Below are 27,325 nucleotides of genomic sequence, written 5' to 3'. Positions count from 1 at the left end.
ATGAGTTGTCCACCTCTTCTTCCCAGCTAGCTGGATGATAACAGACTCCCAGTAGGATGTCAGCCTTGTTGGCCTTCCCCCTAATTCTCACCCATAAACATTCAACTCCATCATCATTAGTTTCAACATCTGTAGCATCAAAAGCCTCCCTAATGTAAAGGGCCACCCCTCCACCTTTTTCCCTTTCCTGTCTCTCCTGAAGAGCTTGCAACCATCCAGTGCAGCGCTCCAGCCATGTGAGTCGTCCCACCCTGTTTCTGTGATGGCAATTACATCATAGCTCTGCTGCTGCACCATGGCCTCCAGCTCTTCTTGTTTGTTACCCATGCTGTGTGCATTGGTGTACATGCACCTCAGCTGGGCTGCTGATTTCACCCCTAACTCAGGCTTACCACCCACGAGCCTGCTTCCAGACAACCCAGCTGCATCCCCTTCCCCTTCAGACCTAGTTTAAAGCCCTCTCAACAAGTTCTGACAGTTCATGAGCTAAACTTCTTCTGCCCTTCACAGAAAGATGGAGCCCGTCTGGTCCAAGCAGGCCAGCTGCTGTAAAAGTTGCCCCATGATTAAAGAATCCAAAATTTTGTCCATGACACCAACCCTCGAGCCACTCGTCGATTTTGTGAGCTCTCCTATTGCTTTCACCATTTTTCTCAGACTCCAAAGGGACTGAGGAAAAGACTGTCTGTGCCCCTGTCCTATTAACCACCTGACCCAATGCCCTCAAGTCCCTTTTAATTGCCCTGACACTCTTCTTTTCAATCTCATCACTGCCAGCTTGGGGTATCAGCAGTGGGCAATAATCAGAGGGCTGAATCAGCCCAGGCAGTGTGTCAGTGATATCCCGTACCCGGGCCCCAGGGAGGCAGCAGACCTCTCTGTGGGGTGGGTCTGGTCGACATATGGGGCCCTCTGTTCCCCTCAGGTGGGAGTCACCCACCACGATTACCCTTCTTTCCTTTTTGATGTTGGAGGTGCTGATCTGTCTCACAGATGAATCATAATTTGGAGGTTCACTGGGCAGATAATTTTCTTCTAAACCATCTGGCTGACTCTCCAGATCCAGGGGATCATACCGAATCTGAAGGGGCACCTGGCTTGGGAGAGGGGGTTGGGAGGGATTTTTATTATTACCTCCTCGAGTAGGTACCCACTCCCACTCCCCTTCATCAGCCAGGTGTCCTTCTATAGCCTGACAGTGGGAGGTGTGGGAGACAGCAGGAACCAAGGAGAGCATTGCTGCCCTTCCAGACCTCATGGAACCAAGGATCCATTGGGACACTGCAGGGCCCTGGGGCACCACGGTGCCATTGTGACACTGCAGGGCCCAAGGATCCAAGGGACTTTGTGACACCAGAGGGACATTGTGACACTGGGAGGCCCCATGGAATCATGGAGACCATTGGGACACTCTGGGGCCTCATGGAACTGTGGTGACACCAAGTTGTCTGGGGGTGTTGATCTGCTGGAAGGCAGGAGGGCTCTGCAGAGGGACCTGGACAGGCTGGATCCAGGGCCCAAATCCAACAAGGTGAGGTTTAACAAGTCCAAGTGCCAGGTCCTGCACTTTGGCCACAACAACCCCTGCAGAGCTACAGGCTGGGGACAGAGTGGCTGGACAGCAGCCAGGCAGAAAGGGACCTGCAGGGACTGATGGACAGCAGGCTGGACATGAGCCAGCAGTGGTCCCAGGTGGCCAAGAAGGCCAATGGCTCCTGGCCTGAATCAGGAATGGTGTGGCCAGCAGGAGCAGGGCAGGGGTTCTTCCCCTGTGCTGGGCACTGGTTGGGCAGCACCTCGAGTGCTGTGTCCAGTTCTGGGCCCCCCAATTTAGGAAGGACCTGGAGGGGCTGGATCGTTTCCAGAGAAGGGCAACAAGGCTGGTGAGGGGTCTGGAGCACAAGTCCTGTGAGGAGCGACTGAGGGAGCTGGGGTTGTTTATCCTGGAGAAGAGGAGGCTCAGGGAGACAAGGCAGTGTCAGGGCACAGGTTGGACTTGATGATCTCCAAGGTGTTTTCCAGCCTTGCTGATTCTGGGATTTTCTGAAACCACCCTTGGAGCAGTTGCAGGAGGAGCCCTGGGCCTCCTCTTCAGAAGCTCCAGCAGCCCAGGTCCCTCAGCTTCTCCTCACAGCCCCAAAGCCCATCCTGTCAGTCCTGCAGAGCCTCTGCAGCCCCTCCTCATTGCCCAGAACAGGCAGCCCCACAGCCAGACACAGCAGCCCAGATGTGCCCCCCTGGCCTGGGCTGCCTCTGGCAAGGGAGCAGCACGAGGCACTGCAGGAGCCTGCAGACAATTCCTGCAGCACTTGTGGGATGATCCTGCTATCCAATGGCCGTTCCCAAACATTCCTGTTGACTGCAGAGGCCAGGACAAAGCTGAGTGGTTTCCCTGGCGTCCCCCAGCCCTTCCTGGTCCCAGGGGCTGATGGCATTTGTGCTCCCTCAGGTTCATGTCCCCACAGCAGCAGCATGGGGGTGCTCCCGCCTGCTGTGTGCAATGCAAACAGGGGCTCCTGAGCCAGCGCTGCCATGGCTGTGCCTGCAAGGATGCGGCACCTGTGTGAGCTGGGGGAGAGGCCAGGGCTGCAGAGGGGGGATGTTGTTGGCAGCTCCATCAGGACGCTCTGGGACGCTGCCCTGGGCTGTCCAGCGCACTGGGGATGGATCAGCCCCTGCTCTGCTGCTCCTTCCCATCTCCCCCAGGGCCCTTGCAGAGCACCAGCCATGCTGTTTGCCCCCAGCCTGCCCACGGCCAGCCTGGGGCTGCTCACGGGGGTTTTCTGTGCTGAGCATTGGCCTGGCCGTGTTCTTGAGAGAGCCTGGGCAAGGAGCCTGGAGCCCCCAGGCCCTGGCCTGAGGCGTCAGCGCTGCCCCAGCAGTGCCCATGGGCTGTCCCTGCTGCAGCCCCGGCACTGCCACCCCCAGGACTGTGCCCGGCCCCGAGAGCACTCAGGCCCTGCAGCAACACCAGGGCCACCAGGGCAGCGGGGCAGGGCCACGGGAGCAGCACTGGCAACACCAAGTGCTGCTGCTGCTGGGCACAGCTGCTGTGCCAGCACTGATCTGCCCCCAGCTCTGCACACAGACATTGCTGCTGCAGCTCCAGAGAAGGCAACAAAAGGGCATCTCTGCCGAAAACTCTGCTGGGAGATCCTTCAGTTCCTTTAAAGCCACCATGAGCACAGCCCCTCATTGACACAGTCTGTGGCCACAGGGGAGGTGTAGAGAAACAAAAGGAGAAATGGCAAAATCAATGCCATTTCCTTGTGGTCAATATTAAAAACTAAGGCAAAGGAAAAAATCAAACCCACAACCAAACCAACAAGAAGTATCAAAGATGACTTTTATTTCAAGTGATTTTCAGAAATTGGCCAGCAGTTTAATGTTCCTGAAACCATCCAGTCATCAGTCTCCACAATGCAGCCTTGAGCTCCTGGTTCCTCAGGCTGTAGATGAGGGGGTTCAGGGCTGGAGGCACCACCGAATACAGAACGGACAAGGCCAGATCCAGGGATGGGGAGGAGATGGAGGGGGGCTTCAGGTAGGTAAATACACCAGTGCTGAGGAACAGGGAGACCACGGCCAGGTGAGGGAGGCAGGTGGAAAAGGCTTTGTGCCGTCCCTGCTCAGAGGGGATCCTCAGCACAGCCCTGAAGATCTGCACATAGGAGAAAACAATGAACACAAAACAGCCAAAAGCTAAACACGCACCAACAGCAAGGAGCCCAAGTTCCCTGAGGTAGGATTTTGAGCAGGAGAGTTTGAGGATCTGTGGGATCTCACAGAAGAACTGGCCCAGGGCATTGCCATGGCACAGGTGCAGGGAAAATGTATTGGCTGTGTGCAGCAGAGCATTGAGAAAGGCACTGGCCCAGGCAGCTGCTGCCATGTGGGCACAAGCTCTGCTGCCCAGGAGGGTCCTGTAGTGCAGGGGTTTGCAGATGGACACGTAGCGGTCGTAGCACATGATGGTCAGGAGGGAAAGCTCTGCTGAGATGAAGAAGGCAAAAAAAAAGAGCTGAGCAACACAGCCTGAGTAGGAGATGGTCCTGGTGTCCCAGAGGGAATTGTGCATGGCTTTGGGGACAGTGGTGCAGATGGAGCCCAGGTCGCTGAGGGCCAGGTTGAGCAGGAAGAAGAACATGGGCGTGTGCAGGTGGTGGCCGCAGGCTACGGCACTGATGATGAGGCCGTTGCCCAGGAGGGCAGCCAGGGAGATGCCCAGGAAGAGGCAGAAGTGCAGGAGCTGCAGCTGCCGCGTGTCTGCCAGTGCCAGCAGGAGGAAGTGGCTGATGGAGCTGCTGTTGGACATTGGCTGTGGCTGCACATGGGAAGCTGTTCATGGAGAAAGGACCGGGAAGAATTAGAGGAGATACCTGTAACCAAAATCAAAGCCATTTCCCATACACCCCGCTCTGTAACACACACAGTCACAATTCTGTGTTTAAGATTTCTGGGGTTTTCTTCATAAGCTCCCCAGAATTTTTCCTAGTATTCTTGGATATCAAAATCTCCGCATTTCTGCTTCCGCCAGGGAGAACAGAGCAAGATCTGTGAGGCAAAGTGATGAGAGGAGAGTGAGGGGAGATGGTCTGCAATTCTGACCTCTTCAGAGTTTCTCTGGGATTTAACTTTTGTCAGGTAGAGGGTGATCACCTTGCCACACTTGTACTAAAATGTCACAGGGTACTGCTGGACAGATGGATCCAGCACAGCCCAGCTCCACATTTGTAGCCAAGGACTCACGTTGCTCATTTCACCAAGCCAGCAGCATTTTCAGTGTCAGAACACCTCTGCCTTTCCCCATCAATCTTATAACTCAGAGATGCTCTAGGACAGGTTTGCATCCTGGATTGAAGCTCCCAGCTTGGACTGAAATCTCAGGGAGAATTCCAAGTGTCCTTCTGACAGCACTGGATGCGGGGAGATGCAGCTCCTTCCCTGGCTGCACTGACAGCATTGCCCAGAGCCAGGCACTGGGGACAGCTGTGTCACCCTGAGCCAGCTGTGCCCCCTCCCAGAGCCCCCAGTGCCGGGCAGCTGCTCCCAGCCCTGTGCTCTGCAGAGGGAACTGGGCCCGGGGCTGCAGAGCTGCCCCACGGCTCTGCTGCAGCTCTGCCTGCACAGGAGGGGCTGCACGCCTTGGAGCCCCGGCCCTGAGGGCAGAGGCTTGGCTGGGGGGACAGGAGGGAGGGGGCTTGTTCAGAGGGAGGGACTGCACTGGAGGGGATCCTCTGGACATCTCTAAACTCTCCCTGCCACAGCATTTCTGGGTTTTGCTTTCTCTCCTTCCCTGATCTTCTCTCTGCTTCCTGGGGATTTTCCTCCTGCAGGTGTTTCCCTGTGCCTGAGCTCTCCCTGCCAGCACTCACAGACCCCAAATCTCTGTGCACTCTCCTTGGCCTGACAGAACCCTGCCTGTTTGCAGGGCACTGGCTGGGGGCAGGTTCTGTTTGCAGCTTGGAGAAAGGACAGCTCAGACTGAGCCTGATGGCTCCAGCAGAGGTGATGCTGCTGCTGTCCATGGCCAGAGTGGCTGGAGGCACATTAGGGATCTCCTGTGAAACTATTGATCTCTAGAAGTAACAGTTTGGATGTGCCAGACACTAGCCAAATTCATAACTAAGAATTCATTATTAGCCTTTAATATTTATTCCCCACTCCCTGCCATTCTACAATAGGAGGAAACTGGATACAAAGTCATTGGAAATTTCCTCATTTTATCAAAATCCTTGTTTTGGAAATAATTTATGACTGGTCAGAAACCCTCAGCATGTCAGAGCTTCCTGAGCATTTCACCTCGCCTGCACCAGAAATACTCAGAGTTGTACTCACAGGGTCTGTGGGCATTGGGATGTTCCAGCTGTAGGAGATCACTCCAGGAGCTGCAGCTGCATTGTCCTGCAGCCAGAGGTTCCTGTGCCAAGGGCTGCCAGGGATTCTGCCCCAGGCACTTCTCAGCACCTTCCCAGCCCTGACTGATGGTAGCTCTCTGTGCCTCTGTGCTGTGCCCGGGCTGGCTGCAGGCAGTGCCCCAGCCCTGCTGGGCTGGGAGAAGAGCTGCTCATCCAGAGAAATGTGCTTTTGAAGCTCTCCTTGGTTGCCAGGATCACCTTCTGTGCCAGGAGCCCGGCCCAGCTCAGCAGCACAGACACAGCACAAGGACTTTAATGACCCTCTGGGGCTTTGTGCTCAGGCCCTGAACATCAGGCCCTGCGAGGGAGCTGCAGAAACCTCTCCAGAACTCCAAGTCAGAATCCAACTCCAAAGTGTCTTTGACTTTTAATGGGTCCCACTGAGGGACACGACTGAGAAAGTGTCCCCAGGCCCCAGGCAGAGCAGAGAACTGGAGGCACTGATGACAGGTGGGGACAAAGAGAAGCCAAGTCCTGGTGCCCTGGGGCACAGCAGGGTCTGTGCCACCAAGGGCTGTCAGGAGACACCTTGTCCTGAGGCACTGGGGCCTCCTGGCACAGCCCCAGCCAGGCTGGGCACTGTCAGCCCCTTGTCCTGCCCTCAGCATCCCCCCCTAGCCCACATCCCAGTGGCCTCAAGGATCTGCTGGAAGGAGTCCCTGGGGAGCCTTGCTCAGGAATGGCCCTGGGGGCTCCTTCATGCTCCCAGGGACTGCAGGTTTTTCAAAGCACTTTGGCTTTGGCTTTTGCCTTGGAGTCTCTGAGAGCTTTGTGCAGTCATGGCCTCCAATTATCTGCTGTAATTAGTCCCTGGAGAGGCTTTGTCAGGGACAACACTCAGTGGGGCTCATTAATGCTTCAAGGTACTTCAGTTCTTTTCAGGTACTTGGTGTTTCCCTTTTGATCCAGACTCTGTGAGAGGTTTGTGCAATCATGGCCCCAATTATCTGCTTTAACGAGTCCCTTGAGAGCTTTGTGCTGACACTCAGTGGGGCTCATTGATGCTTTGAGATACTCAACTTTTGTAAGGTACTTTGGATTGTCCTTTCCACACTGAGAGGGTTTTGTGCCATTTTGAGTCTCTGAGAGGTTTTTGTGCCATCCTGGCCTCCATTTCTCTCCTCCAAGGAGTCCATGAGGAGCCTGTGTTGGGGATGGACCTCAGTGGGTCCCATTAATGCTTTGAGACACTTTGGGGTTTTCTTCTGACTTTGACTCCTGGAAAGATTTGTGCAATCTCCTCTCAGGCCCTGAGTTTCAAGGGCTCAGCTCCAAATGCACCACATGGCTCAGGAGGATCAAACAAATCCTGAAAAAAACATGACTCTGCCTTGATTTCCCTCTTGTCTGAGGCAGTTCATCGGGAAGTTTCTGTATTGGTTTTGGTTTGCCAAATTGAGATTGGCTAATTACCGGGGCACTCACTAGAATATACTTTCTCATTTCCTGCTCTCAGATAGGATTAGGAGAAAGACAAAGTGGGCTCAAAACTTTAAAAGTGTATAAAGAAAAGTTTATTAACAGTAACTAAAAGAAAGAGTAATAAGAATCAGAGGAAAACTTCCACACTTCCTCTCTCCATACAACCTGACAATGAAGAGAGACAAAACCTAATATTTTCAGTCAGTTTTCCACCTCTAGAATAGTCTTTCTTCAGTTCACTTAGGGAGAGAAGTTCCTCTTGTAAATGTTATGGAGACTTCTCCACAAGAAAACAGTTGTCTCGTGACTTTTCATTTCCATGAATAGCACCTGCCTTCAATCGTGAAGTCCCTCCCATTTTTTTCACAGCCTTTCCCACAGCTGTGTTTATGGGCCATGTCAACTTATGGGGTATTAGTTCACAGATGAGCTGTTTAAGAGCAAAGGTTGTCTTCATCTATTTCTGATATCACCTTCATCTCTGGGAACAGAGGTCTTCTTCTTCTCTCCCTGGGAGCATAGCGTCTCATCACTCTGCTGTCTTTCATTGTTCAAACTTCTCATGGGATCACAGCTACTTCAACATTCCCTTACATTAGCATGGAGACCTTTGCTGAACAAGTAATCTCCCCACACTTTTCAATGCGTTATTAGGAAAAACAGAGTCTGATGTATCAATTACATCCTTCTCCACAGCTTTACCAGAGGATTTCAGCCCCAAGATCAAGGCATCTCCTCATCCCTCCCATCTGGGACTCAACTTCCTCTTCACTGACCTCGGTGTCTTCATGTTGTTCCTGTGTGTGCCTGCACTTTGTCCTTTTCTCTCACTCGAGGGAGGATGGAAGCACTGGAAGAGTCAATATCTCAGCCGGGGCCTGCAGATGGTTCCGTGACCCCGGCCGGGCTCGGTACTTGCGGCCGGAGCTGTTTTACCATGGAGGTTTCTGCAGCGGCTGCGCTGGGGCTGTGTCAGGCTGGGCCGCGCTGGGGCAGGGCCAGGATCTCAGCAGCCAGGCCAGAGCACAGCAGCAGCAGGGCCGGGGCCCATGGCTTCTCCTCCCCTGCCCGCTGGTTGCGGGCGAACCCCAAGGGCGGCAGAACCTTGGCCGAGCCGGCCCGGCCCGGGGCTGCTCCTGGGGCCCGGCGGATCCTGGCTGGGCCCGGGCTGGCGGCGGGGCAGGGCTCGGTAGCGGCCAGATGTCAGCAACCGCAGCCACGGCCCGGCCCAGCCTCGGCCCCACGGCCTCCCCTGCCCTGCCCGGCAGCCGATGGGGCCTGGCGGCTCCCTGGGAAGGGGCCCGGCCCCACGGCAGGAGCCGCCCGGCCTGGCCTGGCTGAGACGGGGCTGGGCCGGCCTGGTCACCTCTTTGCTGGCCAGAAGGGAAAGAGACCCAGCCAGGCTTCTCCATCTTTAACTTGTGTCTTCACAGAGGCGTGTGCAGTTTCCTTAGTGGTTTAACAGATTGTCAGCTCTCAAAGCTAATTACTGATTGTTTTTTTGTCAGACACCGAGGAAACTGCTAGCAGCTTCTCTTAGATCATCACTTCTGTGATGCAAAACCACCACAACAGCACAGAGCACAGAGCTCCTTTGTCCATATGTAGTGGTCATGTGCCTGAGGCCCCAAAACCCCACCTTGGGAGATCTCTGGGCCCTCTCCAAGGTGTTTTCAAATGAAAACATTCAGCTCATAATCTAAGAAAATCACCAGAGGACAGGGCCAGCCTGACCTGTCTGTCCTGGCTACTTTTGTCTGGGAGTGATCCTTGGATATATGGAATTTGGGAGGCCAAATTCTAGTTTTTGCCATGGTCCTTGGCAAGAAGGCTGTTTTTTATCCATAGGAAGGAAGGAACAGAGCCCCTCTGTTTCAGGGGCAGATGAGAGGTGACCACTGGAGGCCAAGGCCAGCCAGAGCTGGCAGGTTTTTCTGAGAGATACCTTTGCATAGAGGAAATTTTAAGGGAGCTTAACAATTTTGGCAATGGGCATCTGAAAAGAGGGACAGTTTTTTCCCATAGCAAGGAAAGCACAGAGCCCCAGTGCTCCAGGAGCTGATGAGAGGCAGCCCTTTGCATTCCAACATCAGCCAGACCTGTCAGGTGGCCCCTGGGAGGCCAAGCCAGCCAGACCTGTTCCATGTTCCCTTGGTTCCATGGGGCCCCACAGTGTCCCAAAGTTCCCTTGCTTCCATGAGGCCCTGAGGTGTCACAATTCCGCCTTGGTGACACGAGGCCCTTAAGGGTCAGAATGGCCTCCATGGTTCCATCAGGCCCCACAGAGCCATAATGGTCTCTGGGTCCATGAAGCCCCGCTGTGTCACCATGGCCCCTTGGTTCCATGGGCTCCAGTGGTGCCACAATGATCCCCTTGCTTCTATGAGGTCCCCACCGTGTCACAGTGATCTCCATGGGAAGGAAAGAACCGAGCCCCAGTGTGGCAGGGGCAGCCACCAGAGGCCAAGGCCAGCCAGAATGGATGGTACTGGCAGATTTTGGCTGGGAGCAACCCTTGGATATAGGGAATTTGGGAGGTGGAGCCCCAATTTTGGCCATTTCTGCATAGATAAGAAGGACGGTTCTTTTCCACGGGAAGGAAAGCACAGAGCCCAAGTGTTTCAAAGGCAGAAGAGGAGAGAGGTGGCTCCTGGGAGGCCAAGCTAGCCAGACCTGTTTGTCCTGGCATCTTTTGTCATGAAGGGATCCTTGGATATATGGAATTTGGGAGGAGGAATCTCAATTTTGACCATGGACACCTTGAGAAGAAGGACGGCTCTTTTCCATAGGAAGGAAAGCATCGAGCCCCAGTGTTTTGAGGCAGGTGAGAGGCAGTTCCCAAGAGGCCAAGAGCAGCCAAACCTTTTAAGTCCTGGCTGCTTTCACTGGGGAGCAATGCTTGGATGTACGGAGTTTTGGAGGTGGAATTCCAGTTTTGGCCATGGGCGCCTGGTCAGGATGGATGTTTTTTTCCCTATAGGAAAGAAAATCACAAAATCCAAGTGTTCTGGAAGAAGATGAGAGGTGGCCACCTTTAGGCCAAGCCAGCCAGACCTGTCTCTCCTGGCACCTTTCCTCTAGGGGCTATCCTTGGACACAGGGCATTTTGGAAGTGGAATCTCGGTTTTGGCTGTGTGTGCCTGGACAGGAAGAGGAGTTCTTTTCATTAGCAAGGAAAGCACAGAGCCCCAGTGTTTCAGAGGCACATGAGTGCCAGCCCTCAGGAAGCCAAGGCCAGCCAGACTTGTCTCCCCTGGCAGCTTTTGTCTGGGAGCTATCCTTGGATATAGGGGATTCTGGAGGCAATTTTGGCCATGGGTACCTAGTTGAGATGGATGTTTTTTCCCATAAGAAAGAAAAGCACATGGTCCCAGTGTTTCAAAGGCAGATGAGAGGTGGCCCCTGGGTGGCCAAGGCAGCCAGATCTGTCTCTCCTGGCAGATTTCATCTGAAAACAATCCTTGCATATAAGGAAATTTGGAGAAGGAATCCCAGTTTAGGCCCTGGGTCCCTGGAGGAGAAGGACAGTTCTCTCCCATAGGAAGGAAAGTCCAGAGCCCCAGTGCTTCAGGGCAGGTGAGAAGCAGCCATCGACATGCCAAGGTCTGCTGGACCTGTTAGGTGGTCCCCAGGAGGCCCAGCCAGCCAGACCTGTTCCGTGTTCCCTTGGTTTCGTGTGACCCCACAGTGTCACAATGGTCTCCTTGGTTCCATGAGGCCCTGGAGTGTCACAATGTTCCCCTTGCTTCTGCAGTGTCACAATGGCCCTGTGCTTCCATGGGGCCTTGCAATGTCACAATGGCTTCGTGGTTCCACAAAGCCCTGATGTGTCACAATGGCTCCTCAGCTCCATGCGCCCTCGCTGTGTCACAACGGCTCCTCTGTGACACTGCGGGCTCCACAAGGTCACCATGGACCCTTGGTTCCTTGGGGCCCCTGAGTTTCACAATGGTCTCCTTGATTCCATGAGGCAGCACAGTGTCACAATGGCCCCTTGGTTCCATGAGGTTCCATTGTTCCACCATGGTGTCCTTGGGGCCTGCATTGTCACAACTGACCTATGGCTCCATGAGATTCCACAGCATCACCACGGTGTCCTTGGACCTACATCGTCACAACTGACCCATGGTTCCATGAGGTTCCCCAGTGTCACATTGGTGTCCTTGGACTTGCGTTGTTACAACTGACCCATGGCTCCATGAGGTTCTGTAGTGTCACAATGTGGTCACTGTCAGAGGCTGGATGAGATCAATGTCCCCAGACACCTTGGGATGCTCGGAATGCCCGTGTGGGACCAGGAGCGGGTCAGGCCTTGGTTTGTGGTGGGACAGAGCCCCGCCCCCAGCCCTGGCCTGGCACAGCTGTCAATCACATGGAAGGGGCGGTGTTAACCCAGCTCTGATTGGCTGAGCTGTCAGTCAATCACACAGCAGGCAGGGCTAACCCAGCTCTGATTGGCCCAGCTGTCAGTCAATCACACACCAGCAGCTGGTGCCTTCCCTGACTCTGATTGGACAAGCAACTGGCAGTCCCACCCCAGGGGCGGGCCCTTGAAGGCCCAGGGGTTTAAAAGCCGGAGCACGAGGCCAGCCCATGGTCTGGATCCTGCCTTCTCCTGGGGTTCCTCTGTTAATGATGCTGGAACCTGAGCAGGTGGTGTCTTTGTGTGTGTCTTTCTATAGATCTTCTGTCTGTCTGTTGTTCTCTATTTCTTCTTCTTCTACTCCTACTTACCTGGAACATTTTTGGATAACTTAACATCTTGAGGCTTAAAGGTTTTCAGGTTTAATGGGCTAAGTTAATGAAGTTAATGCTGTGATAAGAGTTTTATGTAGATCAGGATGTTGTATTAAACACTTTGTCAGAGTTCCTAGATTGTCTATATTTTGCCAGTAAAATTTTGTGTCATTTTGCTCTCTCAGCTCTGTTGGTTAGAGCATGGTGCTGGTATCACTGAGGCTGTGTTCAGTCCCTGTGTGGGCCATTCACTTCAGAGCTGGACTTGATGTTCTTGTGGGTCCCTTCCTACCAAGAAAACTCTTTCATCTGGCCATGGTGAGAATATCTGGTTGGTGTTTCTCCTGTACAACAAACTCGAACGAAGGAACCTTTGGTGACCCCCAGCATTTCAGTGTTCTGGGGTGTTACAGCCCTGCAGGCTCACAATGGCCTCTTGTTTCCATGAGGCCCCACAGTGTCACACTGGCCCCTTGGCTCCATGAGGATCTGGAGTGTCACACAGGTTTGTGACATTTGTCCTTGCTGCCCCTCACATCCCCCTGCCCCACAAACAGCCCCGAGCCAGCCGTGAGGGACAGGCCCTGTTGTGCCAGGCTGGGCTCAGGGCTTGGCCTTTCTGCTTCCTGCAGCCAAGCCAGGCCTTGCTCAGCATCACAGTTCCCTGCTCAGAGCCTTGGGCTCCCTGCAATCCTGGCCTCACGGATCTGCTCTCTGCACTCCCTGGGGAGCCTCTGGCACTCTTTGCCCTCGCTGGGGCCCAGGGATGCTCCCAGGGACTTGGAGTTTTGCTTCTGCCTCCTTGAGCAGCTTCTTCATCCTTCTCCCAGTGCCTGAGGGTCCTGGACCCAGCCCCAAATCCACCGTGGGGCTGATGAAAATACAGAAAGCCCTCAGGAGCTCTTTGTCTTCCTTCCATGGTCTTCAAGGCTATAGGGCTTGTGCAGTGACTGGAGTCGGTTTGGAGTTCTGTGCAGGAGTGTGAAATACAAAGTTGTGTTTTGTGTCGGGTAAATAAAGGCAGCCTGTGCAGTTGTGGTTATGAAATGTATGGAACACGGCCATGGGGCAGTTATAAAGATGAGTTCTAATACACAACCCAGGAAAACATGGAAGAAGGCTTTTGAACCAATCTTTTATCTGCAAATAACAATTACAAGTCTTAAACTGTTTTGTAATAAGAGTATTTGAATTCTAACTTAGAATGCTGCTTTTGAGGAGAACTTTTTACTTGTAATTAAGTCTTAAGCTGTTTTGCAATAAGAACCTTTGAATTACAACTTTGGAATGTTGCTTAGTATTAAGGATTTTAAACTGTAGCTTTGGAATATATAAAGGATTTAAACAGAAAGGGAAGTGACCCTATCCCAAGCTCCTGGAAAAGGAAGATGGACATCAAGGTTGCTGATTAATGATTTCAAAAGGGGAAGCTGGACATCACTACCATAGATTAATGATCCTAGAAAATAGAAGGTGGACCCCACCTCAGGAAGATGGACCCCACCATGTGGGACACACATCCCGGGATATTGAAACCTGGAATAGATCACAACAGAGTACAGAAATTGGAAAGGAAGCAGACATCACCATCACAGATTTACGATCCTAAAGTACAGAATTGTGACGTCAAAAGGTAGAAATAGAAACTGCTGAAAGCTCACGTCAAAATGGGAAATAGAAGCTGCTGGGGAAAGCTGATGAATATGCATGAACATGATCAATAAACACCAGCAAGCCCAACAACCGGTGCGCAGTTGGAGGGGAAAACCCCCACCACTGCACCCAGCGCTGTCTCTGCTCATGCGTTGCCATATTAATTAATAAATTTAATTGCTGCTTGATGTATTGGCTGAGTCAAGCTTCTCATTTCTAACAGAATGGAGAAGAATGAGCCCCTTTTGGGCTGACCCTGTTTGGACAACCTGCTCCTCACCTCCAGCGTCACCATGTCTGACACCGCCCACCTGGGACTGACACGCCAAAATACCCAAAAATGCTCGTGTGATTTATTCTCTTATTTCTATTCTGTAACACATTATTTTATGTTAACAGCTGTGAAAAACACCAATCACTTGGTTTTTAAAATTTAAAAAGTTTAATAATAATGAAATGGTTATAAAAATAGTAATACAATTAGAGCAATAAAAATTTAGAGTTAGGGCAATTACAAGACAACGAAAAGCAAAGACTTACGGACGTCCGGATGCTCTCGGGCACTTAAGCACGATAAGAATTTTTGTGAACAAAGGAATAACCTTAAAAACCATACACTGTTGCATATTCATACATACTTCATGGTTATGCATACATTCTATTTAAAACAAGCAACTCTGTTATTGTTCAACTGCTTCCTTTAATCCCCAGGGCATCTTTGAGTCTGAGCAAGGCCTGAAGAAATCAGCTTCTTCTGATGAGAAAACCATAAATTCCTCTTCTCTGGCAGATTTAGGTGTTCTGTGACTGTTAGCTCGAAGCCAGTGTCTCATTCCTTTAAAAAACCCCCACATACAGTGTTTCTATTTTAACTCCTAAATCTTCCTTTTAACTACAAAACTACATTTACTGTACTATTAAAATGTTAATATAGCACAACTAATCAATGTAACACAATACATATAGTAACTATCTGCGTAGAGCCATATAATATCCATTTTTCACATATTTAATTATTTCTATATGTATTACATTTGTTTCTAATAATAGTATTATTTTTTCTTACCTAATTTTAATATTAACATTAAAAATCTATATACTTTTAGTAGCCAAGAAAACGAATGTTCTTTGTATCTAGGTAACACAATTCCCTTCATTAATGAATTAAGATGCATTGGCTATTTATTTCTTCCTGTTTATGGCAATTAGCAATATTTCCAGTCATTTTGTCATCTTTTTTATCATCTTTTTCTCACACAGGGTTGAGGAGGGGCCACTTTGGGATCCTTGGAGACATCTCTGGGGCACATTTGGGGCAGTTCTGTGCCTGGGGAGGGAATTCAGAGAGAACTTGAGGGTCTGGAGGACACTTGGGGGAACCGGGTGGGCACTTGGAGGGGCACTTAGGGGTTCTGAGGGACAGCTCGGGGTCCGGGGGAGCACTTGGGGGTCCAGGGGGGCCCTTGGAGGTCAGGGAGGGGAATTTGGGGCCCCGCGGGGCCCGGGCGGGCACTTGGGGGGCTCCAGCGGGGCTCTCCGGGGCGCGGGGGGTGATGGGAGTTGTAGGCGCGGGTAGAATACGGTTGAACGGGGCCGCGGAGCATCACGGGAGTTCTAGGCGCAGCTGCAGTGGGGCGCGGGGCATGACGGGAGATGAAGTCACGGCTGCAGTCGTGCGGGACGTGCGCCGCGGAGCAGGATGGGAGCTGTAGTCCCGGCAGTGGCTGGGACGCGGCGTTTGGGGGTCCGGGAAGGCCCTTGGGGGACACTTTTGCGTCCGAGCCGCGACTTGAGGCCCTCGGGGCGAACGTAAACGGTTCGGGAGAACTTGGGGGGAGCTCGGGGAGCTCTACCCGGGCTCCTTAGGGCGCGGGGTACGGCAGGCGGTTTAGGCGCGTGACTGTGTTCTGAGGGGCTCTGGGGCCGCGGGGGATGAGAGGAGATGAATTCCCAGCAGTGGCTGTGCCGGGCATCCGTGGGGTCAGGAGCACTCCGGGGATCCGGGGGCGCCTTTGGGGGGTCCCGAATGGGCGCTGAGGGGCACTTGGGGATCCTGGAGGGTCTGGGGGACACTTACGGGACAGATGGGGGCGGGTACCGAGGGGGTTCTGTGGAGCGCGGGGCATGACGGGCGTTGTAGTGCCGGCTCCAATGGGGCTGAATCGGGCCGCGGGGCATGACGGGAGTTGTAGGCACTAGCGGAAGTATGGCGCCGACTCCAGGCACCGCCCCAAGGCCACAATCCCTGTCGCTGATTGGCTGCGGGCGGTGATGGGCGGGAGCCCCGGCAAATGGGAGGCGGCGGAGGCGGGAACAGCCCATCCAACCCCTCCAGTCCAGCCCAGTGCATCCCCAGTACAGCCCAGTACAACCCCAGTGCTCCTCCAGTCCCTCCCAGTACAGCCCAGTGCATCCCCAGTACAGCCCAGTACAACCCCAGTGCTCCTCCAGTCCCTCCCAGTACAGCCCAGTACAACCCCAGTGCTTCTCCAGTCCCTCCCAGTACAGCCCAGTGCAACCCCAGTACAGCCCAGTGCAACCCCAGTACAGCCGAGTACAATTCCAGTGCTCCTCCAGTCCCTCCCAGTACAGCCCAGTGCGACCCCAGTACAGCCCAGTACAGCCCCAGTGCTCCTCCAGTCCCTCCCAGTACACCTGAGTTCATTCCCAGTCCCTCCCAGTTTCCCCCAGTGTCTTCCATAGTCAGCTCCAGTATCCCCCAGTCTTCCCCACAGTGTTCCCAGTGTCCCCTGTTTGTCCCAGTATCCCCCAGTATCACTCCCAGTATTTCCCAGTATGTTTCAGTGTGTACCCCCACAGTCCATCCCAGTCCACCCAGATTCCCCTCAGCATTCCTCGTGTTCCCAAGCTGTCCCAGTCCTTCCCAGGGTCACTCCTAGTATGTCCCGGTGTCTCCCAAAGCATTCCCAGTGTCCCCCAGTATGTCCCAGTCCTCCCCAGTGTTTCCAAGGACAGTTTAATGTCTCAGGGTTGCCGTGGCAGCCAAACCCAGCAGTGGGGTCAGTGCAGTGTCTGTGGCCACGGCCCCTTGCAGTGGCCCAGTGCAGCTTGGGCTGATGATCCACCCTCACAGCTGGCCCAGGGCAGGTCTGCAGTGGTTTTGGTGGCACCTTGGGCTGGCACACACCTGAGGAGTGTGTCTGTTTTCATGGGGAAACTCGGGAGTTTTAGACTGCTTCAAAAATAGACAAAGGGAAAGCCCCTCTTAGGCTGGGTGCAGCCAGCTCTGCAAGCCCAGCAGGTCCCAGGTGAGCGAGGACAGACACGATGGGCTTGGGCAATGTGGAGCAAGGCTGTCCACACTGGGCCAGAGCTCAAGGCACAGCTGCTCTGAGCAGGCCAGAGCTCCTGAGGGGACAGCCTGGGTCAGTATCAATGACAGAATGCTGCAATCGCCTCTGCTCTAAAGAGAAATCTAATAAAATACACCCTTTGAAAGAGGACAGTGTATTTCTTACAAGCTCTTTGAAATCTTTCTCCAGAACTGCACTAGGAAAACTTTAATGGCCCTCTCAGGGCTTTGGTGTTGTTTACATCAGACTCAGTCCCTGAGAGTGTCTAAACTTCTCAAGAACTCAAATTTAAACACCAAAGTTTCTTGAAGTTTTAATGGGTCCCACTGAGGGACACGACTGAGAAAGTGTCCCCAGGTTCCAGTTAGAGCAGAACCCTGGAGGCACTGATGACAGGTGGGGACAAACAAGGCAAAGGTGTCTCTGGTGCTGAGCAAACCTGGATGTGTCTCAGGAATGCAAAGGGCCAAGGCTGAGCCCCAGCCCCTGGCAAGGCAGATCCTGTCCCTCCCTCCTTGCTCAGGGCTCTTCCCGGGATGGGCACTGCCATGTGGGGATGTGCCATGCCAAGGGCAGGACCATGGGGCGGCCCCTGCCAGGCTGCTGAGCAGGGACAAGGAGGCCATGAGGCCCCAGGGCTGCAAGGGTCACTTGTCCCCTCGTGGCCTCAGGCCCAGGGCCAGCAGCCATGGCCAAAGGGCTGCACAGGTTGGCTCTGTCAGGGCCTTGCAGCTGCTGCACATCCCTGTGCCCTCTGCAGCCCAGGCTGTCCTGCGGTGTCCCTGCCCTGGCCTCTGTCCCTGCAGGCTGTCGTCATCCCCCGGCTGCCCCACCTCGCTGGCCCCTTCCTTTGCTGACAGCTCTGCCTCCTGCCTGCCCCTGCCTGGCCACACAAAGCCTTGGCCTTGAGACCCAAAGGGTTCATTCCATTTTTACCGTGCCTGTGAACTTCCAGCACAGGAACAAGGCATGCAGGGGCTGCTTTCCCAGCAAGGATGGCTGGAAGACAAGAAGAAGACATCTGGCTCAAGGGTGCAGTGATAGAGAAAACAAAGACTGAATCTGGGAACTCGGGGTGGGATTTATGGAAATGGGTAAATTGTAATTGGCATTTAGCGACTGTATATGAGCAACACACTGGTAGAATTACATGTCCACGTCAGGTTAGGAGTTATCCCATGTTAGACCTCAGGCCTGAATAAATGATACCCTCTGAAATAGCAAATGAGTGTTAAGGAGCCTCATTCTGATATTTCAGAGATTTGGTGGCAGCGGGGCCTCACAGAACCAAGGAGTCAGCTGTGACACTGAGCAAACTCATGGAACAAAGGGTCCATGGTGACACAGCAGAACCCCATGGAACCAAAATCCATTTTGGCACACTGGGGCCACACTGAACCAATGGTCCATTGTGATACTGCGGATCCAAGGAGACCATTGTGACACTGAGAAACCTCTTGGAACCAAGGGGCCATTCTGACACAGCAAGGCCTCGTGGAGCCATGGGTCCATGGTGACACTGCGGAACCTCTTGGAACCAAGGTGACCGTGTTCTGCTTCGGAACCTCATGGAACAAAGGGACCATGGTGACACTGCAGAACCAAGGAGACTGCTGTGGGCAGTGAAAGCTCATGGAACCAGAAGTCCATTGTGACACAGCATGGCCACATGGAGCCAAGGGGCCACTGTGACACTGCGGATCCAAGGAGACCATTGTGACTGAGGAACCTCATGGAACCAAGAGTCCATTGTTCCACTGCGGATCCTGTGGAACCAAGGGGAGCACAGTGACATTGCGGGGCCTCATGGAACAATGGAGACTCTTCTGACACTTTGGACCCACTGGAACCAAGGGGCCATTAGAGCATGGCAGGGCCTCGTGGAATCAAGGGCACTACAGTGAACACTGTGGGTGTCCGTGGGATGAAGGGGCCATTCTGACACCGTGGAACCAAGGATGCCATTGTGACACTATGGGGCATCATGGAACCACAGGTCCACTGTGACACAGCAGGGCCTCATGGAACCATGGAGGCCATTTTGACACCTTGAGGCCTTGTGACACCAAGGAGGCATTGTGGCACTCCAGAGCCCTGTGCAGCCAAGGGGACCATAGTGACTCTGTGGGGCTCAGTGAAAGCAATGGTCTTTTGTGACACTGCAAGGCCTTATGGCATCATGGAGACCATTGTGACACTACAGGCCCCATCGATCCAAGGGGCCATTGTGACACTACAGGCCCCATGGATCCAAGGAGCCATTGTGACACTACAGGCCCCATGGATCCAAGGGGCCATTGTGACACTACAGGCTCCATGGATCCAAGGAGCCATTGTGACACTACAGGCCCCATGGATCCAAGGAGTCCATTGTGACACTACAGGCCCCATGGATCCAAGGAGCCATTGTGACACTAAAAGGCCTCACTGAACCAAGGGGTCATTGTGACACTATGGAGTCTTGGGAGGCCAAGGGGCACTTGTCACACTGTGTGGCACCATGGAACCAAGGGGTCCATTGTGACACTTCAGGGCCCCATGGAACTAAGGATCCATGGAACAGTGCAGGACTCCATGTGGAACCAAAGGTCCACTGTGACATTGCAGGGCCTCATGGAACCCTGGAGGCCATGGTGAAACTTTGAGGCCTTGTTGAATCAAGGGGCTCTGCAGGGCCTCATGGAACCAAGGAGACCCTTCTGACACTGGGAGTCCCCATGGAACCAAACGTCCATTGTGATACTGTGGCACCAAGGAGACCCCTGTGACACTGCAAGGCCTCATGGAAGCAAGGGTTTGGGCTCCCAGGGGCTACCTGACAAGTCCAGCTGATCTTGGAATGTTGAGGGCTGCCTCTCATCAGTCCCTGGAGAACTGGAGCTCTGTGCTTTCCTTCCTATGGAAAAGAACCATCCGTCTTTCCAGGTGCCCACAGCCAAAACTGATACTCCTCCTGAAAAATTCCCTATATGCAAGGGTTCTCCCAGACAAAAGCTGGCAGGACAGACACCTCTGGTTGGCCTGGTCCTCTGGTGGTCACCTCTCATCTCAAGGAAGTCCTGAGGAAAGTATTTGAGCAGGTTTGACTGCAGGAACATCAGTGAGTCTCTCATCCTCTAAAAAACTCAGATGCTATTCTGATCATATGTGTCTTTTCTTTCTCATTGTCTCTTATGCATAAATACTATTTTCAGCTAAAAAATATTGTTCTTCTCACTCTACCAGTGTTTGCTGACACAAAACAAGCTCGTCTACGTATGGATCCAGGTCACCTGTATAAGCACACACAAGAAAGAAGCCAGCAGGAATGATTTGTCTCTGCTCCCATCTGTCACATCTCCTCTGGAGCTGGAGGTGCAGCCCCAGCACTCAGGAGGGCTCAGGGGCTCACCAGCTCAGCTCCCACACAGAGAACTTGCAGACCCTGGGCTGCTCTCCTTGGCCCCTGCACGCTCAGCCAGGCTGGGATGGACACTGATGGTTTCTGTGCCAGGCTCTCTGAGCCCAGCCCAGCTCCCTGCAAGCTCTGCCAGCTGCCCTGAGCTCTGTGCAGCACCAAGGGCCTCTCCCCAGCACAGCCCAGCCGGCTCTGGCCCCACAGCTCTGCTCAGCCCAGGCTGCTCTGGCCACTGGCCCCACGGCCTCAGCCCCTGGCCAGGGCACAGCAGCAGCTGCAGCTCAGCCAGGACTCAGCCCCAGCCATGGGGGAAGGGGCTTGGCCAAGGCCAAAGGAGGCTCCCTGGGTGCCCTGCTCCCCTCGGGCTGAGGTGCTGAGAGCTCTGCAGCCCCTGCTGCCATCCCATCTGCCCAGGCCAGCACAAGAGCCCGGCCTTGGGGCCCTCCAGAGCTGCTCCTGCTCCAGGCCCAGGGCCCATCCCAGAGCTGGGGCAGCCACAAAGCTGTGCCCATTTCTGGTCATTGCTGCTCTGATGGGGATGGATCCTCAGCCCCTTGGAGGCTGCTGATGAATTTTACTACTCCAGAGGCCTCTTCTTTGTTGAGCTCTTCAGTTCAGGAACTCAGTAAAAAAGGCTCATAACTATTTATTTAAAATTCCCAAACAAGAAATCCTGCTGGGAATAATTGAAGTTTTCAATCCTTCTGAGGTTACTTAGATAGATTGCAGAAGTGTATTTAAAGTGAATATACTGTTTTGAAAACTATGCAGAGAGAACTGTTTTGTACTGTTTTCTTTTCTTGTTTTTCCTTTTCAGCAATGTCCAATTGATATTGACCCCCAGCACCTCCTAATGCAGTCTGAATAGATGTGAAAATCAAGACCCTTCATGGCTGACAATCAATAACACTTTGTCCCCAACCCCTCCCCACCATTTCCCCCATCCAACCCCTGGCACTCAGAGCAGCTGAGGAATGGAGTCACACCCAGGGGTGTCCCCAGGGCTCAGGACTGGGGCCAGGTCAGTGAAATCTCTTGATTGCTGATCTGGACGAGGCCATCAAGGGCACCCTCAGTCAGTTCCCAGGTGAGCCCAAGCTGGGTGGGAGTGTGGCTGTGCTGGAGGGCAGGAAGCTCTGCAGAGGGATCTGGACAGGCTGGAGCCATGGGCCCAGGACAATTGGATGAGGTTCACCAAGGCCAAGGGCCGGGTCCTGCCCTGGGCTCACAACCACCCCAAATCCCTGGCCGTGCCCTGCCCCTGATCCCCACAGCCTGTCCTGTTTCCTTCATCCCTGCATTGCCAGGGACTTTCTGGGACAAGGGAGCTCTGCTCTGGGGATGGAGGGAGGTCCAAGCGCCACCACTGGAGTGGGAACCACAACTCATCAGGTTTGTGTCCTTTGGGGGTCAGGACCTGGTGAGAGTCAGAGGCACAGAAAGTTTCTCTTCATGGCCAACAGGATGTTGTTAGATCATGCATAAAGAGATGCTGAGTGGCGAAAGCTCAATTAGTTGAATAGGACACAATTTAATAACAATCACGCTGTTCCATTAGCTATGTGCAACATCCCAGCAGTGTCCCATGAGTCCACCATCCACAAGTGATTTCCATACTAAAATTGATTTTACACAAACGTGGTTGTGTGATAGATATAAACACAATTAAGTTCTTGGATGAAGATGTTCGTCCTGGAGTGCGGGAAAAACAGATCAAACAGTTCCAGATTTGAAAAGTTATCAGTGGTGGATGGAGAAGGGAGGTCTGGCTGCTTTTGGTGTTGAGGAAATGCTGAAACCAGCCTGACTCATTTCATCTCTCCTGGCCTGGCTGATCTCCCCTCTTTCCCCTTCCACCCACTGGCTTCTGTCTCCCACCAGGCCCCCGGTGAAGAGCCTGGCTCTGTGTTCTCCATCCCCTCCTCGCTGGCACTGCCAGGCTGGGATGAGGAGCCCCTCAGCCTTCCCTGCTCTGGGCTGGACAAGCCCAGCTCCCTCAGCCTCTGCTCACAGCCCAAGGGCTCCAGCCCCACCTTGGAGGCCCTTCCCTAACCCTGCTCCAGCTGCCAGACATCTTTCCTGCCCTGGGGAACCCAACCCAGGCCACAGGGACCTGGATAATCCACGTCCTTGATGTCCTGGTCACACAGCCCTGGCCCCTTTTCCCAATGTCAGGCTCTGGGGTGGATCCTGTGGAACATCCTTTGGTGGAGGCTGAGACTCCAGGTGGACCGGGGGGATACCGGGAGACAGGGACCCCACTGGGCATGAACAGCATTGGACTTGTTGGGAGAAACTGTGAGGGGGAGCTGGGGCGGAGTGACCAACCCAGTGACCTCACACAGCCCTCCTGGGATGTCACACAGCCCCTCTGTGATGCCACAGCCTGCTCTGTGATGTCACAGCCCATTCTCTAATGTCACACAGCTGGTCTCTGATGTCACAGCCAACTCTGTGATGTCATAGTCTGCTCTGTGATTTCAGACCTCTGTCCTGTGATGTCACAGCTGGCTCTGTGATGTCACAGAGGCAATCTATGATGCTGGAGCTGCTTGATAACTTCACATAACCCACTCTGTGATGTCATAGCCCACTCTGTGACCTCATGTTACCAGATGATAAATTGTCTCCACCAGGTGAGCTGACACCTGCAGCTTGTTTTCCAAAACCCCAGGCCTATGGAAACCACACAATGCCCATTGTCTCAGAAGGGGAACTGGAAGTTCACCACCCTCAGTGTCCTGCCAGCTCAGCCAGGCCCACTGGAACATTGGGGTCCACGACCTCCAGGGACCACCAGAGAGACCCCCAGGACAGAAGAACACATGGGTAAAGGGGAGGGGAAATATGCTAATGATTTTGGGGAAATTATTATCAGATGTGTGTTTAGTCCAGGACAATCAATGAATATGTGTGCAAAATACAGAATATGAACAGAAACTTTCCTGTACTCAGCATGCTCGGCTTTGGGAGGAGCTATCCCCTGTGCACCCGGCTGAATAAAGAATGCTGCTTCTTAATGCTGCATTGGTGTGAAGGAGTTTTCTGTTTTACCGAATTTTTGGTAACACTCCACTGCCAAGGAAAGCTCTGTCTCCTGCTGCTCACAAACAGAGAAGGGCTGGTGGCAGATGTGGGGGTCGTTGGCTGCCTGGGGCACAGTGACCAGGAAATAATCAAGTTTTCAATGATCTGTGAAAGAAGGAGGGGCAGCAACAAAACTTCCACACTGGAATTAGGAAGGGCAGACTTTGGCCTATTTAGGATGGAGATTTGGGGAGCACCGAATCAGGTACGGATTTTTTAAAGGGAAACAGCCCTTAAAAACAAAGGGGTCCAGGGAGGATGGACACATTTCAAGAAAGTAATCTTAAGGGGGAAGGAGCAGCCTGTCCCAGTGTGGCCAAAGATGAGCTGGTGAGGAAAATGACTGCCCTGGCTGCCCATGGAGCTTTTGTGGGAAGTCAGGGGAAAATAGGACCGGCAACTCAGGAAGTGTTTAAGGATGTTGTTAGGTCATGCAGAAAGACAAGTTGACAGGTGAAAGCTCAATTAGAACTCAACCTGGTAGCTTCTGTAAAAAGAATAAAAAATGTTTTTATAAAAAATTTTATAGCAAAAGGAGGAGGAAGGAGAAGTTCTACTTTTTATTGGATGCAGTGGAGAATATAGCAACTAAAGATAAGGAAAAGGCCGAGCAACTTAACATCTTGTTTGACTGAATTTTCAATATAACGACAGGTTGTCCTCAGGACAAGAGTTCTCCTGGGCTGACAGGTGGGCACAGGGAGCAGAACAGCCCCTAATCCAGGAGGAAGCAGCTGGTGACCTGCTGGGCCACTCAGATACTCACAGGTATATGGGATCAGATGGGATCCATCCTAAGGGGATGAGGGAGCTGGTGGATGAGCTCCCCAAGCTGCTCTCCATCATTTACCATCAGTCCTGGCTCACCAGGGAGGTCCCAGAGCACTGGAGGTGCCAGTGTGAGCCCATCCCCAAGAAGGGCTGGGAGGAGGATCTGGGGAACTCCAGGCCTGTCAGCCTGACCTCGGTGCCCGGCAAGGTTCTGGAACAGATCACCCTGAGTGCCATCACAGGGCACCCACAGGATGGCCGAGGGGTCAGAGCCAGCCAGTGTGGATATCAATGTCTGCATGGATGATCTGCATGAGGGGATGGAGTCCAGCATCAGGAAATTTACAGATGACACCAAGCTGGGTGTGAGTGTGGATGTGCTGGAGGGGAGGAGGGCTCTGCAGAGGGGCCTGGACAGGCTGGATCCAGGGGCCAAATCCAACAAGGTGAGGTTTAACAAGTCTATGTGCCAGGTCCTGCACTCTGGCCACAACATGGAGGGGCTGGATCATGTCCAGAGAAGGGCAACAAGTCTGGTGAGGAGCTGAAACTTTGGCAAAAGGTTTAATAAGACATTCAATGAACAAAAAACACTTTTCAAAGCTGTATATTGGTCCATTCAACTTCACAAACTCTAAGCCATCTGAGTTTTAAGTTACTCAAAATGTTCAAGAGGACAGAAATAAAAGAATAAGAGACAGATAACAGAGAATGATGAAAAAGATTTAGAGAAGCACACACAGAGCTACCAACTCCTGGATTCCAGCACTGTTCAGGTGGAAATTCCAAGAGGAGGTAGGGTCAAGCTGTGTGCTTGCCTTGTGCTCAGCCATAAATACCCCTTGGTGTTCCTGGGCCCTTCCCCCAGGTGGGACTTGGGGTCATTTGGTCACTCAGGAGCTGGGCTGGGGGCTCCAGAGGTGGCTGTGGAGCATTGCCTGTGCTGTGCCAGGGACTGGCAGACACTGCTGGGCTGGGATAGAGGCTCTGGGGGGATTGGGCTTCCAGGGCAGGGCAGGGCTGGGGTTCCAGGGCAGGGCAAGTCTGGACCTGCCCCTTCCTCCCCACACATGAAATGCTTCCAGCCAACAATCTCCTCCAGTCTGTCACAACAGGCAGTGTTGGAGGTGAAATCCCAATTCTGGCCATGGGCACCTGGACGAGAAGGACAGTTCTTTTCCATAGGAAGGAAAGCCCCAGGTCTTGGCTCATTTCTGGTTTGATTGCCTGGATTCTGTTTGGTTTTGTTGTTGCTTTGTTTCCTTTTCTGTACCTGCAGTGTCCAGTCAGGAGCAGAGTGACTCTTGCCAAGGAACTTTGTGGTGCTGTCACTTAATATTAAATCTGGTTTTTGCTGATCCCTTGCTGGGGATTTTTTCAGCGCTCTCAAGCCCTCGTTGGTAACAGGGTGAAGGAGCCCTGGCCCAGGCTCTGGCACTGGGGGACAGAGGGACGCTGCCGGGGGGTCCCTGTCCCCCTGTCCCGCCCCCCACAGCCCCAGCCCCCGTCCCCGTGTCAGGCTCTGGGGTCGATCTCGTGGAACATCCTCTGGGGGAGGCTGCGGTGCTGGGGGCGGGGAGACCCGGGGGGACAAGGGACCCCGCAGTGCACGAGCAGCGTTGGACTTCTCTGGGGGAACTGGGAGGGGGGGCTGGGGTGGAGTGACCTCCCCAGTGACCTCACACAGCCCCTGTGATGTCACACACCCCTGTGATGTCACAGAGCCAACTCTGAGATGTCACCCTGTGATGTCATACAGCTGCTCTGTGATGTCACAGAAGACTGTATCACCCTGCAATGTCACTATTTGTTCTTTGGTGTCACAGCCTGCTCTATGACATTACACAGCCACCCGGTGATGTCACAACCCACTCTCTGTTGTCACAGAGCCACCCTCTAGGATGGCAGGATCTGCTCTATTCCCTTATACCCTTCTCTATGATGTCACAGCCTGCCCTGTGATGTTACAACCCCCTCAGTGATGCCACAAAACCCTCCCTGTGATGTCATGCTGCCACTCTGTAATGTCACAGCACACACTTTGACCTCACTGCCTGCTCTATGATGTCGTACAGCCATGCCATGATGTCACAGCCTGCTCTGTGATGTCACACAGTCCCATCTGTCATGCCATAGCTGCTTGATGACCTCACACAACACACTCTGTGATGTCATAGCCCAATCTGTGACCTCACACAACCCACTCTGTGCAGTCACACAGCCCCTCTCTGACATCACAGCTGCTCTGTGCCTCCGTGACACAGCCACAGAGGTGCTGCTGTGACACAGCCCCCTCTGGGACACCCCACAGCCCCTGCCAGTGCTGAGCCCCTGTGAGCTCTGTCTGTGCCCTGCTCGTGTCCCTGGGATGCCCTGGCAGTGCCCCAGCCCTGCTGGGCTGTGCACAGGAGCTGCTCCTGGCCAGAGCTGTCTCTCTGCAGCGCTGCCCTTGCCAGGAGCTGCCTCTGGGCCAGGAGCCCAGCCCAGCTCAGCAGCACAGACACAGCACCAGGACTTTAATGACCTCTGGGGCTTTGGTGCTGTTTGCATCAGACCCAGTCCCTCAGAGTGTGCTCAAAGAGCTTCTCAAGAACTCAAAAAGTCAGATTCAAAGTCTAAACTTTCTTTAACTGTTAATGGGTTCCACTCAAGGACACAATTCATATCAAAGTGTCCCCAGGCCCCAGGCAGAGCAGAGAACTGGAGGCACTGATGACAGGTGGGGACAAACAAGGCAAAGGTGTCTCTGGCGCTGAGCAAACCTGGATGTGTTTCAGGAATGCAAAGGGCCAAGGCTGAGCCCCAGCCCCTGGCAAGGCAGATCCTGTCCCTCCCTCCTTGCTCAGGGCTCTTCCCGGGATGGGCACTGCCATGTGGGGATGTGCCATGCCAAGGGCAGGACCATGGGGCGGCCCCTGCCAGGCTGCTGAGCAGGGACAAGGAGGCCATGAGGCCCCAGGGCTGCAAGGGTCACTTGTCCCCTCGTGGCCTCAGGCCCAGGGCCAGCAGCCATGGCCAAAGGGCTG

General features: G+C 53.5%; 2 protein-coding genes across 7 annotated transcripts in view; both read right to left on the bottom strand.

Annotated features, from left to right (window-relative positions):
- Positions 1–27,325, bottom strand: part of LOC137463838 (zinc finger protein 420-like) — a 426,927-nt gene that overhangs the window by 372,283 nt on the left and 27,319 nt on the right. The window lies entirely within an intron of this gene.
- LOC137463844 (olfactory receptor 14I1-like) lies at positions 3,407–4,243 on the bottom strand (the record flags this gene model as incomplete). Its single annotated transcript, XM_068175237.1, has 1 exon — positions 3,407–4,243. A coding segment is annotated over one exon (837 nt), but the record flags the coding sequence as incomplete, so codon positions are not given.

The sequence above is a fragment of the Anomalospiza imberbis genome, chromosome 30 (assembly GCF_031753505.1).
Source record: "Anomalospiza imberbis isolate Cuckoo-Finch-1a 21T00152 chromosome 30, ASM3175350v1, whole genome shotgun sequence".
In the NCBI taxonomy this organism is placed as follows: domain Eukaryota; kingdom Metazoa; phylum Chordata; class Aves; order Passeriformes; family Viduidae; genus Anomalospiza; species Anomalospiza imberbis.
Note: the sequence above shows the minus strand (reverse complement) of the source record. Positions and strands in the feature narration are given on the sequence as shown.